Raw genomic sequence first — 13,639 nt, 5'->3', positions numbered from 1 at the left:
AAAAACAGGAATAAAGAATGGTAACAACTACATTTCTATCAATAAGTACCTCAAATGGAAAATAATTAAATGCTCCAACTAAAAGATAGAGTGGATAAATAGAAAGGAAAACAAGATCCCTACATGTTGCCTATAAGAGACTCACTTCAGATTAAAAGACACACACAGACTAAAGAAAGGGGATGAAAAAAGATATTGCTTTGATGGACCTAGAAAGTATTTAAGTCAGACAGAGAAAGTAAACACTATATGATTCCACTTATATGTGGAATCTAAAGAATAAAGAGAACAAACTAATCAAAACCAGACTCACAAATATAGTGGACAATTTGGTGACAGACATAGGGGAGAGAGGTTGGAAGTGCTGAGAGAATGGGGTGAAGGGTTAGAGAAGTAAAAATTAGTAGCTGATGAATGTGTATTTGAAACCAATTAAAATAAATAAATTTTTTAAAAAGATTTTATTTGAGCCCTGGGATCTAGGCATTTTTCTGAAGCCAAATTTGCATAAGTGCTTTCCAATTATATGAATTCAAAAATTAATTTTTTCTTTTAAGCTGGTATTAGTAGGGTTTTCATCATATATAACCAAAAAGCACTTTCTAAGAAAATCTCCAGTGCTAATTACATTCAGGTAAGTTGGATTCTATTAACAATTATTGTCTTTGCCCCGATGTACACAGTGCACTTAACAGAAGATATTTGTGTTGTCAGTTCAGTTCATTACATTAGACATAAGGTACCATGACTGGTACAAAATTATTCCACTCACACAAATACATAAAACTCATCAGACCGAAGTGGGAGCCAGAAAAGATTGTTGCACGCAATCCCAGCTTCAAGGCCCCATAGGTGATGGAAACCTGAATTTATTTCCTACCTCATTTCACATTCTCATGTGGCACCAGAATTAGACCAAGTATGGAGACCCATAATTTTCTAGTCTCCTTGCCTGAATATTACCTTCTTTGAGACATAACTGAACTTGAGAATTTGACCTTTTCTTTGCTTGGTATTTCCCCACAATCACCATGATACCCAATCAGATTTAGGAACACAAATGATTCACAAATATATTTAATTTTGATAAAATATTATTAAAAGACAAGAGTTTGACATTTAATTCATGGGCAGTCTTCAGAAAGAGAACAAAATGAGAAAAGTGTATTGAGAATATTTACGGTTCAAACAGACACAATTGACAGCAGGGAGCAGTGCTTCTAGCATCACGGTGTATAGAGTTACAGGCAGAAATGCAGGAAAGCCTAGAAGAAAAGAAAGACATGGCAGCTGCTTTTCAGTCACTGTGAGAGCAGGATCTCTATGGGCGACAGCTGGCAGAGGTGACTTGCTCACAGGCCTGATAGACAGGAGGCTGCGAACCACGAACAACAGTAATGGCAGGACACGACCAAAGAAGAGAGGTGACAGATTTCAGGAAAAAGAATGTTTAGGTCAGTGTACGAACCCTGGAGGAGAGAGAAGAAAGAGTCATAAGTCACACCACCCCTGAAGAAAAATCAGCTCCTTCCCTCCCTCAGGGCCTATCTGCAGCATCAAGACACTAAAGTTAAACTTATATCAATACTCACTCTTCATTACCTCTCCTGGCAATGAGTAAAGATGATACTCTGCTAAAGTAAGCACCAAACTTCAGCCTGAAAGGGCATGTGGGAGGCAGAAGAGCATAACTAAATGCTGTGGTGAAGCACAGGTCATGGACTAACTGGATGGGTAAGAACTGTAATTTCCTGTCATCTCAGCTACCAGCAAGTTCAGCATCATTTTCTGTAATTTTAGACTCAGCAGGCATCATCCAAATCTCATTGAATGGCTGATACCAAAGGTTAGTCTGGAGAACAATCTCTGAAGTTTCCTGCAGAGACTATGCAGAATGTTCTAAATTTCTCTCTTGCCCCAATTCACATGAGATGAATGTTCCAGATTTCTCTCTTGCCCCAATTCACATGAGATGAATGTAGCGTGAAGCAAGGACAACATAACAGAAGTATGCCAAAGTGTCCGGACAAACCCATTCTACTCCTGTTTCTATCGTATATGAGTCACATTTCTGGGCAAGAAGAGTGGCAATATTACCTGTAAGTGGAACCTCAGGGCGTTCTATCATCAGCAAGAATGAAAAGAGAAAGGGAAAAAGCTCATTAACTTGGTTAGTGGAATGATTGCATCTGTCTGTCTTTATCTCACAAACCAAAAGGAAATGCATGAGCAGCTCTGGCCCATTCTTTCCTGCACTTCCATGCATGTACAATAAGCCTTCAACTGCCATAAAGTTGAGTCACCCTAAAGTCATTGAGCCAGTCACTGAAAGAAGGTAAACAGAGACTGGGTGTCTTGTAAGGAAGGAACCTCAGAGCAGGAAGTCATATACTAATAACTGCCTGGCAAAGGTAAGGATAGCACAAGAGCTGCTCTTCTCTATCCAAGAATAGCCCTGTACCAGTCACCTCTGTGATGAAGCAAACTTGACCCAAGATAGGGAGTCTCCCTTCTCCCAGGGAGACTCTATCATCCCCTCTCAGATTTCCTTCCTTTGTGGGGTCAGGTGGGAAAAGTTAGAACAGAATGCCTCAGTCCCAGTACCAGTCTTCCCCCATTTTCTCTCAAGGTACCTTACCTTTCATATTCCAAAGGTGGATGATAAAGCCCAAACCAAAAGAGATGAGTCCCAGCACAAAACCCCCGATTCCACTCAGCATCTTGCTCTGGGCAGATTCAGACTGTGCCCCTGAGAAATAAAAGCCTAAGTGTCAGTATCCATCCCCATAGCCCACAGTGTTCTCATCTGGAAGCCCGGAGTCTAATCCAGAATACAAGAAATAGAGGAGCAAATAGAAGAGGGCCAAGGCATGCATAGACCCCAAGGGGGCAGCGTAGATAGATACGGGGGAAGAGGATGGCAGCTCCTCAGAAAGTATGTCTGTCTATAACCCCACAGACCTTCCCCAAGACACCAGTCTTGGTGTCACTGCCCAGAACTTGAACATTTCAGAAGACACACTACCAAGGCTGAACTGTAGCCTGGGGAGTCAGGTTATACAAAGGGATTGCCATAATATCTTGGGAGAAAATGAGATCAGTACTCAACATGAGCCTTTTGACTTGAGATAATACTACCTCAGTCAGTCTTCCATAACTCCTAGCCCGGAAATGATACTGGAGTTACACAGGAGAGAAGGTATGAGATATGCATGACACAGCAGAGATAAGGAGGAACCCCACCATACCAGAAGCAGAGTCCTCCCTGCCCGTTGTGTTATCCGAGTCCATGGTATCAGTGAAGTGTCCCTTACGCCATTCTACCGTGATGGGGCGCTGGAGGCTGGAGTGGTCCACGTGGCAGATGTAGACATCGCCTCGCTGTGGTACTATTTCTAGCATCACAAGAATCTGATAGGTCCAGTCCCCATTCTGAATAAGAGGGGTGGACACAACTCCAGCTTTCTCTTCCAGTTTATTCCGGAACCACCTGACTTTAATTTGACGAGGATAGAAATTTGTCACCATGCAAACCAGCAGATTATGGCGGTTTAGAAACTCTGTCCTGGCTGGGGAGATGGTCACTGTAGGCTCCTCTAGGAGGAATAGCAGACAAAGAAAGTTAGAGGATGAGGCAGCAAACGAATTCTTACCATGAACTTAAGTCCCACCTTTGTTACTAAAGTAGAAAAGAAAACAGGTTTTAAAGAGTCTTTTATTAGAATCTCACCTCTGGGTTTTAATTAGCTAATTTGTTAACCCACTTTTCAAGAATATAATACTTTTATTTAGTGTTTACTTTTTTATTAAACAAAATAATTTACATAAAAACTATCTGTAACACAGACTGATAAATATATATACATACATGCACACACATGCACATATGTGCAAAGTGTGCTGTGCACACAGTTGGGGGACCAGCTCTACACTACCTGGCAGGAAACAAGAATTAGGTGTTGCGGGAGCTATAGGAGTCTGTGCAACATGAGAGACTCAGAGGCCCTGCCAACTATGGCTGGGCCTTATGACCTTTGAAGAACTGAAGTTCAGAGCACTGAGTATGCCATCTGCTGTCCCAAATGCAGAGTTCCTCCTGTCTAGATTTTCAGTCCTGCACGCCCCCCTCCCAAATCTGTGCAGCCAAACCTTCCAACATTTTTTCTTTTGGAATTAGAAACCCTTCCCAGTACCATCCAGATCTTAGGGAACCACAAAAGATCTCTTTCATGGGGCCTCCCCCACTAGGTTCTGGGTGAAGAGCCTCTGAGCTCATCCTAAACTCACCTCTCCGCTGAACAGTGAACTGAGCGGTCTCCTTATAATTGTGTCTGCACAGCGTGTCCACCTGGGCCCGATACTGTGCCAGGAGGTCCTTCTGGCTGTTCCAACTCTGAGCATTCGACCGCCCCAGCTCGGTTACAGCCACAAACATCCCCACATCGCTGTCAAAGCGCACGATCTCCTCCTTGTTGTAGATTTGTCTGGCCACAAGCCGCACACGCTCTGTGCCATTGGTGAAGTAGCACATGCCCTTAAACTGGTACACGAAATCCTCTGCGGGAGAGCCCATCTGCATTATATTTAGTTCAGCCTTGCATCTCAATCAACCAATTAGTGTGGGGAGGTGTGGGAAAGGGAAAGAAAATACCAGTACAGCCAAGTGACTAAATAAAACCTGCTCTCAACTCTCATAATTTTATCCCCAGGAAGAATTTAGATGACTTCTGTGCGGAAAATCCTGCATTGAACATTTATTAAAGAAAATCGAATGTAAAGCAAGAAAAATAATGGAACAATGAACGATTGGTAATAAATATATGGTAGCTGAAGGAAACTAGATTTTGGGTGGTAAACACACAATAGAATATACAGATGTCAAATTATAATGTACACCTGAAAATTATATAATTATATTAACCAATGTTACCCAAGAAATTTAATTTTAAAAAGGTAAAAAAAAAAATACAGTAAGAATAAAACAAATAAATGGTGGGGAAAAAAGACTAAACTGTCAGTATTTGCATACAATAAACCTGTGACTAAAGAAAATTCAAAATAATCTACTGTCAAATGAATTTAAAGCAATAGTTTAGCAAATAGCTGGATACAAGACTCATTTTAAAACATTATGTAGACCAGGAAAACTTTTTCAATATATATTTAATTACGCTGATTATTACAGCATAAAAAATATTATTATCTAGAAATAAGGCCTACAAAAGATACACAAGATTTCTTAAAGGAAAACAATAAAATTTTATAAGAAATATTAAAAGATTACTAAATAAATAAAAGGATACATTTTGTGCATGGATTGGAAGACTCAGTCTTATAAAGATGATATTTATCTCAAGTGAATTTATAGATTTTATTCATGTCAATTTTTTTATTATTTAAAACTTTTTAAATTTTTATTATTTAAAACTTTATTATTTAAAACTTTAAAAGCTGATTCTAAAATTTAATAGAAGTACAAAGAGCAAAGATTAACCAAACTACTCTTGTGGAAATAAATATCATGAAAAATTTTGTTCTGCTAAATATCAAGATACTAAATGAAACTGTGGTAATTATATACTGAGTTATTAGCCCAGACGTAGGAAATAGATAGCATAATATATCCCAAAATAAGTTTCATGCATATATTTACACTAAATTTATGACTAAGGTGGCACTGTAGATCACTGGGGAAACAATGCTTTTGTTAATAAGTGGTGTTCTAATAAGTAAGTAACTATAGGGGAGAAGAGAGAAAGTTGGACGTATGTTTCACACCATATACAAACTAAACCTAGATGAATTAAAGACCTGAATATGAAATGCAATAATACAAATACATTAAAAGATAAAATAAGAGAACAACTTCATGACTTTGGCATTGTAAAGGATTTCTTGAACAAATTATTAAAAACACTAACTATAAAGAGAAAAGATTGATAAAGTCAACTTCATTAAAATAAACAACTTCTGTCCATCAAAAAAATATCATTAAGGAAGTTAAAAAAACAAACCACAAAGTACAAACAACTATCTGCAAAACACATACTCACAATAGGCTTGATTCACAATATATTTTTGTACCTTAAAAGATATTTTAAAAAGATACAGAAAAAAGAAGAAAATATCTAAATAGATATTTCAATAAAGAGTAAATACCAGTGGACAATAAACATGCAGAATTGCTCATCCTCATTAGTAATCAGAGAAATGCAAGTTAAAAATATAGTGAAATGCCACTACGTACTCATAAGATAGGGAAACAGAAGTAAGTCTTAAATGCCAAAAGCTGCCAAGAATTGGGTTCACTTATAAATCGCTTGTGGGAGTGCACATAGACACAAACAATTTGAATAACGGTCAGATATTCTGTTGTAAAGCTGAAGAAATGCATACCCTTTTGACTCACCAATTCCAACTTAAGTATATAGTTTTAAAAAATGCAGGCTAATATGCTCCGAGATATATGAAAAAAAAAAATGGAAGCAACCCAAAAGTGCATCCACCTTGGAATGGGTAAGTACATTGTTGCACCTTCATAAAATAGAATCTACTAAACAACAATGAAAATGGATGGACAACATGAAATATTTATGACAGATCTTCTCAAATGTAATATTGAACAAAAGCAAGATGATGCAACACTTATAGAACATTTAAAGGAGGAAATAATAATCTACATTGTTTAAGGATACATTCATATATGTTAAACCCCTGACAAAAAGCAATAACATTAACATTAACAGAGTCATAATAATGCTGCTTCTGAGAAGTAAAAGTGGGTGTAATTAGAAAGAGGCACGTGGGAGTCTTTTAGGGTTCTGGTAATATATAGTCATTTTTAACTGGGTTATTAATTATTTGGATATTTTTTATAACTTTTGTTAAATTTTATACATATGCTTAATCTAATACCTATATTTCAATATAACTAATGTAAAAAAAATGTGGACTAATAATACCCTAAAGTCATCAAGGTGCATGTGTATGTGTGTTTTAGAAAGATTAAGTTGAAGTGTTTGTGTAAAGATATTACTACAGAATTTGGAAATTAGTGGGTACAAAACAAAATTGATTTCCTTGTTTTTTCATCCTTCTCATAGCCCTGTTCACCATCAATACCGATTCAAGTTTGTACATAAATACAAAATTAATGGCAGTCATTACCTGTCTTCATCCTATGAGGGTTCTCATCTTAGACATCACAATGTTATCTCAGTGAACCACTGCTTACACTGCAGGAATGGAGAATTGTGCTCCTCAGATAGTGAAGCTACAGAGACTACGGCTGTCTTGAATTCTTTCAACCCTGAGTTCGATAGTACATGAACACCGCTTGGACCAGAAAGTTCCTAGGGTGGCAAATCTTTTTAACTCACTCTCCGAGGTTTCTTAATGCTTCTCGAGTGGTCTCATATGCATTTTCCCTTTTGTTTGTTTGTTTGTTTGTTTGTTTGTATATTAAAATATAGTTGGCATATAATATTATATTAGTTTCAGGAATACAGCACATTAATTTGATGTTTATATATCTTAGTGTGATGTGAACACCACACTAAGTTTGGTAACCATCTGTCACTGTGCAAAGTTACTGCCATTTATGACAACACAAATGAACCTAGACATTATTATAAGTGAAATAAGTCAGACGGAGAAAGATGAATACCACATAATTTCACTTATATGTAAAAATTTTTAATTAAAAAAAAGAAAAAGAAAATCAAAACCACAATGAGATATCATCTCACACCTGTTAGAATAGCTATAATCAACAGGACAAGTAATAACAAATGCTGGAGAGGATGTAGAGAAATAGGAACCCTTGTACACTGCTGGTGGAACTGCAAATTGGTACAGCCGCTATGGAAAACCGTGGAGTTTCCTCAAAACACTAAGAATTGATCTACCACATGATCCAGCAATCCCTCTACTGGGTATTTACCCCAAAGACTTGAAAATTCATATTCAAAAAACATTTAAACACTGATGATAATAGCAGCATTATTCACGGTGGCCAGGACATGGAAGCAACTGAAGTGTCCTACAATAGATTATTGGCTAAAGAAGCTGTGGTACTTATATACAATGGAATATTACTCAGCCATAAAAGAGATGAAATACTGCTATTTGCAACAACATGGACGAACCTTGAAATAATCATACTGAGCGAAATAAGACAGAAAAAGTTGAAAATCACATGACATCACTTATATGTGAGCTATAAACCTAAAAGCAACAAATGAACAGGACAAACAAACAGAAACTCATGGACATAGACTATAGACTAGTGGTTACCAGAGGGCAGTGGGTGAAGGAGGAGCAGGGAGGTAAATGGGGGGGAAAAGATTTTAATCATTTCTTCAATTAAAATAATTAATTAATTAATTTTAAAAATAAATAAATTTTATATATATATATTTTTTCTTTTTAAGAGAGAGACTCATAGAAACAAAGAGCTGCTGGCTACCAGAGGGGAGGGGGATGGAGGGATGGGTAAGAAAAGATGAAGGGGAATATAATCAATAATAGTGTGATAACTTTGTCTTGCATTAGGTATAGAAATGTACTTTCTCTTTTTCTTCCAACTCTGAGTTCCCAGTCTTTTCCCTCAGAGAAATTACCCTCTCTTCAACTGCAGGGATTTGAAAAAGGAAATCTAGCAAAATTCTTTTTCCTGAGGAGGAGAAAACTGGAATGTCATAGGAGCCCTTCCAAATTCTCCCTGGGATTTGGTCAGAGTGCAACACACCTGACCCTAAGCTCCAGAGCACCCAAGCAATTAATTCTCAGATCTGGGGTCTCTGAAGATTAGCTCTCCAGCACTTACTTGGAACACCTCTGCAGTGAGCCATGGGAGTCCTCAGCACCATGAGAATAACCATCACAATTCCAGCTACAGTCCAAGGGTTCCTGAGAATTGTCACAGTCATCTTTACACACTTAAAACAGAAACAATTTAACAAAAGCATTGGCAATCAGCACAGCTACCACCAAGTAACCTGATGTTTCATTTTTCAGAAAATAAAAATGAGGAAACCTTCTATGAATTTTAGGATTGGACAGTTCCTAGGGAAAAAGCCAATCAACCCGATAACTTAAGTTCTCATTTGTCTCTGGGCAAACACTTTTAAAGAAAGTTCTCGATGCAAAAGAAAAGAAAAAAAAAATTCATGGACCATCTAGTTGGTGTCCAGCACTCACTAGGTCATCACCAAATATCACTGAATTTGGTGATACACTGAAAATATGTATGGAGGTTTCAGGAACCAGAAGAAGAATGTGACATGGAGTATTTCATCCTAGGACATTTATTTAAATTCTCTGGTTCTTATATTTAGGGATCGACAGAAGGAGATGGAACGATATTCCCTGGGAGAGAAGATAATTGTCTAAAACCTGTTCACTTCCTTCCTTGACTTAGCACTGAGACACCATGGGGTATAATGTAAAAGGCAACCGATTTTGAGAAAAATGTACTTGTATCACCGACAATTTATAAACTTTGTGGCCTACAAGAAATTACATAATCTCTATTGGCCTCAGTCTTCTTTAAAGTGTAGATAGTATCAGCTTAGTAGGGTTACTATTAAGATAAAATAAATCACGTATATGACATGTTAATTGCAGATCCTGGTGAAGAGTTAGAACTGAAGAGGCAGTAGTTGATTTTCCCCAGAAATCAGCTCCGTTGTACACTCTTGGAACAAAATAGAGACTTTGAGAAGTAGATAGCTGAGTAAAGGCTCATTGGGTTATTTAGTCAGCTATTTGCATTCTCAACACACACGTCTTACATAACCAATATTCAGAGGATGCTCTCAAAAAAAGAAAATTAGTTTCCCAGGGATGTCTTGGTAACTCAGAGGATATTGATAACCCCAGTTACTACAGTAACAACAGGGAGGTAAAACAGGAAGTAAAGGGGTTAAAATGAAGGTTAATAGGAGCTCTTAGAAATAGAAACCCAGAGAAAGACAGACACATTATTATTATAATTATTAATGTTATTATTTGTATTGGTATAATAAAATAACTATTATTTTTAGACCCACTATATGCCATATACTGCAGTATACATTAAAATATATTATCTCATGTAATCTTATCAACAAATTGTGAGGTAATTGTTCTTACCTAAATTTTCAGATAAGAACCCCACTCTTCAGTTTGAGCAACTTGCCCAAAATCACAGCTTAATTTGTTTTATTTATATACCTTTGACAATCAATTCTGAACCTTACATGATACCTCAGTCATTTATACTAATAAAAAAAGTGATTGAGCTAAATATTGAAAACACAAAGTTACATAATTTCAAATAATACAGCTTATGTAAACCCCATTAAATACATTGCAAAGTATAAACCTGTGGGCTGTCGATTGAATAAGAGTGACAGTGATCATAATGCTCCCTCACAATTGCCTTACGATGGAGACAAAACATTCATCTACATTGCACATTAACATTAAATATAAACTTATTTAATGATGTACATTAACTGATTTTATATAAGTGCTTTCATGGTACTTATGATGTTTAAAAATATTTGTGATATTGCACCTGTCTTAATGAATTACTGAGGAATCCCTTTAATTTTTATTGAGGAAATAGAATCTCAGGTTAAATCCTTCAGATAGTTTTCAGGAAAATCTTTGAGTTAATGAATGCTGATAATTAGCAAATAAGCACTCGTTATGTTTCATATGTCATAGACAGTTAAGGATGAAGCCCTGTGATCGATTCAGAATAGAGGACCCATATTGACCAGACATGTCCCTAGAACCACTGTTGTAAGGATCCAGACAGCTTTGGGGTACTTTATAGACATAGGAAATTATTTTTATGAGGGGATTCTTTCTACAGTGTTTGCCTTTAGCTTTTGTGCCTACCTTATTACCCATAGTTTTCTGATTTTCCAAATTAAAAAAAAAAAAATCAAAGAATGTAGTATGCTTTTTGCAAATGTCACTGAACGCCTAAAATGTGCTGTTCTGCATATTGAGAATGTAGATAAATAGTGGCCTTCGTGATGCATATACTCTACAGTTCTGTTAAATTGTACTACATTTTTTAATCAATAAATATTTAACACTCATTATGCATTAGTCATCTTACTATGTGCTCGGGATATAATACAGAAGGAAAACAGGTGTGGTCCCTGGTTCATTGAGCTTAGATTCCAGAAGATGTGACAAATATTTCCTTTTGCTCTTGTCATGTTAAGATCTGGAGGAAGGGCAAGAGTGCATCCAAAGGCCCTGAGGAGGGTGTGAGATGGGAGCGTTTAAAGAATAAGAAGATCAGTAAGGGTGGAACAAGTTTGGAGAGTTCATAGAGACATGGCCAAGAGTTTTAATTTTACCCTAATGGGAAGTAGAGCAAAGGTCTCCACCCTAATACTCAAGAGTCATATTTTATAAAAACAAATAAAAACATAAAGTATGCCAGTAAACTTTTGCTGCTTTTTTCCACTAAAATATCTTTATATTTTGAAAAATAAATCCAGACAATAGAATAATGTTTAGCCCCAAAAGGAAATGAGCTATCAGGTCATGAAAAAACCCAGAGGAAATTTAAATGTCTATTACTAAGAGAAAGAGACAAATCTTAAAAAGTTGCATACTCTATGATTCCAACTATGGGACATTTTAGAAAAAGCTAAACTATGGAGACACTAAAAAGATCAGTAGTAGCCAGGGGGTGAGGGGAAGGAGGGATGAATAGGTAGAGCACAGAGGATTTTTAGGGCAGTGAAACTATTCTGTGTGATACCATGTATATGGTGGATACATGTCACTCTACATTTATCCAAAACCATAGAATGTACAACACCAAGAATGAACCCTAATGTAAACTATGAACTTTGGGTGACAGAGTGTAGGTTTATCAATTGTAATAAATGTACCTCTCAGGCATGGGATGTTGATAGTGCAGAAACTGTGAGGGTGGGATTAGACAAAGATTGTAAGGGAAATCTCTGCATTTTCTGCTCTATGTTGCCTTAAACCTAGCACTGCTCTAAAAAACAGTCTATTTAAAGAAATATGTATGCAAATTATCCAAGAATAGAACCTAAGGAAAAGCAAATCAGGCAGAAAGAAAGAGGTAGGAGTTTTCTTTTGCAGCAAGAGGAAGAATTAACATTCCTACATTGGAAGAATGGGGAAGACTTATATTTGTGCATTACTATAGAGGAAAATATAAGGCTGCTGCTGAACTTGCACCAACAGGGAGCTGATGTCATTCTCAAAGAGTCTCAAGCTTATTTAATTTATAAATTCATGTGTATTGACACATCTGTATTAAATACTGTTATATTTATATCATACTAAACAATATGTGTAGTTATAAAATTTTACTTTATTTAATAGATATTAACACTACACTAGCAAGTGCCAAGCATTGTTCTATGCATTTAAAAAATAATCATTATAAAAATCAAAAAACAAATATATAAAAATCCTATAAGATTAAATACCATTATTATTCTCATTTTGCAGATATATATAGCAAGTAAGGTGTAAAGATGTCAAATAACATGTCTATGTCACATAATTGTTACAAGGCAGAGATGGCATTTAAATTCAAACTTGGAATCTGTGCTCTAAACAACTATGGTATACTATTTCTTGATAAGACTAGACAAATAGATGAGAGAGACAGACAGACAGATGATAGATATAGATAGATGATAGATAGATAGATAGATAGATAGATAGATAGATAGATAGATAGATAGACAGACAGATAGATAGATAGATGGATAGATGGATAGACGGACTGACTGATTGATTTAGGGAAGGGAAGGAAAGGCTGTGTATTTTGTCCTCTCTACAATACCACACAAAAGTAGTACTTGAGATTCGTTATGCATCAATAGCCACAGCTCACTGTGTGGGCCCAGCTTGGGTGTGGTACTCACAGAGGAGGACAGTCTTCCTCCAGAGAAGGTGGAAGTAAGTGTGTAACAAATGGATGAGAGTCAGGGAAAATCCTAAAACATCTCAGTGCATGAGTTCGAGATTTACTGGAGAAGGGAAAACTTCTAAGGCCATGAGTCAACCCCAGAAGGAAAGGCACAGGTGCCACCCACCCTCCCATGGAGGAGTGAGTCTGAGCCTGGACAGGCATCAAGTGTCTACAATCCAGGCCTGGGACCTCATCTCCTTATTGATCCCCCTTTTATAATGCACATGTGAGAAGATGGCCTTGTCAATAGAGATATTCAGATTACTCTGGTGCCAAGAAGAGAGGATTTGGGCATAGACACTTGTAAGAGTTGTCTGAGAACACCTGCTGTGAGCATCTGGGGACCTTCAGCCCACAGGAAGTTGTGATTTCTTTGGCAGGGGAGAAGGAAACCTGTGGTTTGATGGGAAGTTGAAGGTTGGTCTCAGCTCAGCCTTTCAGGTGACAGAAGAGATTCCCTGGGCCAGCTAGCTCAGTATCAGTAATTCAAGTGAGCATCTGGGTGGTTTTTGGCCTCTCCTCTCACTGCACGACAGCCAGTTAGGGTGGAGACCCGTGTGGCTGCTCTGTGCGACACGTGACACGTGACACATCGTGGTCAGGGAACAAATAAGTAAATGATGGCTTCAAACATGAACCTCTAATTTTTAAAAAAATATAAGGTATGAA

The 13,639-nt window shown here is 37.1% G+C and overlaps 1 protein-coding gene across 2 annotated transcripts; it reads right to left on the bottom strand.

Annotated features, from left to right (window-relative positions):
* Window positions 1-1,123: 1,123 nt before the first annotated feature.
* Window positions 1,124-8,981, bottom strand: LOC120597655 (rano class II histocompatibility antigen, A beta chain-like). 2 transcript variants are annotated; one of them, XM_039856278.1, is made up of 6 exons: window positions 8,828-8,981; window positions 4,288-4,557; window positions 3,249-3,596; window positions 2,639-2,749; window positions 2,098-2,121; window positions 1,124-1,469 (listed from the first exon to the last, which is right to left on the bottom strand). In XM_039856278.1, the coding sequence occupies exons 1-6, from the start codon at window positions 8,967-8,969 to the stop codon at window positions 1,456-1,458; spliced, it is 909 nt and encodes a 302-aa protein (XP_039712212.1). In that variant the 5' UTR covers window positions 8,970-8,981; the 3' UTR covers window positions 1,124-1,455. The 2 variants fall into 2 exon arrangements, with proteins under 2 accessions (XP_039712212.1, XP_039712213.1); XM_039856279.1 differs by having other exon boundaries at window positions 3,315-3,596.
* Window positions 8,982-13,639: the final 4,658 nt, after the last annotated feature.

The sequence above is a fragment of the Pteropus medius genome, unplaced genomic scaffold, assembly GCF_902729225.1.
Source record: "Pteropus medius unplaced genomic scaffold, Ma_sr-lr_union100, whole genome shotgun sequence".
In the NCBI taxonomy this organism is placed as follows: domain Eukaryota; kingdom Metazoa; phylum Chordata; class Mammalia; order Chiroptera; family Pteropodidae; genus Pteropus; species Pteropus medius.
The sequence above is the reverse complement of the archived record's forward strand: the minus strand, read 5'-3'. Positions and strand labels throughout refer to the sequence as shown.

Coding starts and splice junctions, on each gene's coding strand:
- LOC120597655 (XM_039856278.1), bottom strand. CDS start 8,969: ATGCTTTTGTTAAATTGTTTCTGTTTTAAGTGTGTAAAGATGACTGTG. Junction 2,750..3,248: donor CAGGGAGGACTCTGCTTCTG/GTATGGTGGGGT, acceptor TTTATTTCTCAG/GGGCACAGTCTGAATCTGCC. Junction 2,122..2,638: donor CCACCTTTGGAATATGAAAG/GTAAGGTACCTT, acceptor TGCTGATGATAG/AACGCCCTGAGGTTCCACTT.